Source organism: Penaeus chinensis, chromosome 37 (genome assembly GCF_019202785.1).
Source record: "Penaeus chinensis breed Huanghai No. 1 chromosome 37, ASM1920278v2, whole genome shotgun sequence".
Taxonomy (NCBI): Eukaryota; Metazoa; Arthropoda; class Malacostraca; order Decapoda; family Penaeidae; genus Penaeus; species Penaeus chinensis.
Window position 1 is genome coordinate 33146200 of NC_061855.1, and position 2500 is coordinate 33148699.

General features: G+C 42.2%; 1 protein-coding gene across 4 annotated transcripts in view; it reads left to right on the top strand.

Annotated features, from left to right (window-relative positions):
* The window catches only part of LOC125045586 (mutS protein homolog 5-like), a 36497-nt gene that overhangs the window by 18118 nt on the left and 15879 nt on the right, over positions 1-2500 (top strand). For all 4 annotated transcript variants that reach the window (XM_047642928.1, XM_047642927.1, XM_047642929.1 and 1 more), the window contains exons 10-12: positions 664-750; positions 1488-1658; positions 2388-2500. The exon at positions 2388-2500 is cut by the window's right edge and continues 26 nt beyond it. In XM_047642928.1, coding sequence (XP_047498884.1) covers positions 664-750; positions 1488-1658; positions 2388-2500 — 371 coding nt within the window. The remainder of the gene's footprint in view (positions 1-663; positions 751-1487; positions 1659-2387) is intronic.

Genomic DNA, 2500 nt, shown 5'->3' on the forward strand with positions numbered 1-2500 from the left:
TTTAGGATTTAGATTTTTTTGTTTTGCTTTTTGTTTTGTTTATGTCTTGGTTAGCATTTTTCTCATTTTTCACAGTGTGTTTATTTTATTTATATTTAAAAAAAATCTTTTGATATCTTTCTTATTTTGTATCATTATTCGATTTAATCATTATTATTATCATTATTATTATTATTATCATTATTATTATTGTTATCATTATTATTATTATTATTATCATTATTATTATTATCATTATTATTATTATTATTATCATTATTATTATTATTATCATTATTATTATTATTATCATTATTATTATTATCATTATTATTATTATTATCATTATTATTATTATTATTAACAACAACTATTAGTGTTATTATCATTAATGTTAGTTTTTTTCTTATTGTGTATTAGTTTCTAATGGATATATAATGATAGATAAGCAATACATGGAAATTATATACCCAAGAACCAAAGTTGTACCAAAACTGGAACACTGTAAACCCAAGGACTAAATTGTACCAAAATTGGAACACCTTCTTTTATTCCCTCGAACTACCCAAAGTATTTGGTATAAATATTAGGTAATACATACACCCAAGAACCAAAACTGTACCAAAATTGGAACAATTTTTTTCTTTAAATTCCTTCTAGCTACCCAACTATCCCATTTGACAGGTTCCTGGACAAGCACGGGGCGGAATTGCTCGACGGGACCACACTCCTGGGCGGCACTCCCGTCCTGGGCGTTCACTACTACAGCATGTGAGTGCCACTTGGGGTGGGAGGGATGGGGGGTAGATGGCTTGATTGAGTGATTGGTTGATGGGTTGACAGGCGTACGGATGGGTGGATGGATGGATGGAGGGAGGGAGGGAGGGAAGGAGGGAGGGAGGGAGGGAGGGAGGGAAGGAGGGAAGGAGGGAGGGAGGGAGGGAGGGAGGGAGGGAGGGAGGGAGGGAGGGAGGGAGGGAGGGAGGGAGGGAGGGAGGGAGGGAGGGATGGATGGGTGGATGGAGGGAGGGAGGGAGGGAGGGAGGGGAGGAGGGAGGGAGGGAGGGAGGGAGGGAGGGAGGGAGGGAGGGAGGGAGGGAAGGAGGGAGGGAGGGAGGGAGAGAGGGAGGGAGGGAAGGAGGGAGGGAGGGAGGGAAGGAGGGAGGGAGGGAGGGAGGGAGGGAGGGAGGGAGGGAGGGAGGGAGGGAGGGAGGGAGGGAGAGAGGGAGGGAGGGGTGGATAGACGGATAGACGAATGGATGGGTTAGTGAGTGGGTGGATGGATGGATGGAGGGAGGAAGCGAGGGAATGAGGGACAGACAGACAGATGGATGGGTAGATAGATGGGTTCCTTGATGGATGAATGGATGGATGGATGGATAGATGGGCTCCTTGTTGGATGAATGGATGGATGGATGAATAGACGGGTTCCTTGATGGATGACTGGATAGATAGATGTATTTTCTCCTGTCCTAAGCGACCCGCCCTCGCCTCTCCCGCCCCAACAGGGACGAGTTGGCCCAGCTGGACGACGCGACGGTGGCGGCGCTGCAGCTGTTCTCCGAGGACCAGCACCCGTCGGCCTTCAAGAGCGGGAAGGCCTCGAGCAGCAAGGAGGGCCTCAGCCTCTACGCCCTCCTCGGCAGGACCGCCTCGCCCATGGCCGCCCACGCGCTCAGGTGAGGGGCTGGGTGGCGTGCCGCGGGAGCTCGGGGGGAAATAAGGATACAGGGATGAGATGATTATGTAATGGTAGTAGGGATTATGATGATTATGGTGATAATGATGATGATGATGATGATGACAATAACAATAATAAAGACAATAATGAGGATGACGATGATACTAGCAATAATAACAGTGCTAAAGATAGTAATGAGATGATAATAACAATAATGAAGATAATAATGATGATGATGATAATAACAATAATAACAATAATAACAATAATAACAATAATAAAGATAATGATGATGATGATGATGATAACAATAATGATAATAATAATAATAATAATAATAATAATAATAATAATAATAATAATAACAATAATGATGATGATGATGATAGTAATAACAATAATAATAATAATAATAATAATAATAATAATAATGATAATGATAACGAAAATAATAATAATAATGGTAATAATACCAACAATGATAATGATAATAATAATAACAATGATAAGTTACTTATTGTTATATATATCACCTGTGAAAGAAATAAAACAACCATAAGACGATATTTTATTTCACGCAGGCACGAAACACCTTTATTCATTCTTGGTATAAGTGTGTTTATCTCCCAGGCCCGTATCGCGTCGTATGCACGGTCTTTAACACCTTTTTAAATGACCACCGAAACACCTATTCCTTAAGCGAACGCTTCTCCCATCTCTTCGTCAGGAGGGTGTTGCTCCGTCCCGTGTTAGACGCCGAAGTACTGGAGGCTCGGTACGCCGCTGTCGAGTGGGGGGTGAATTCGGCTAACATGGAGACTCTCCGACACCTCCACGCCT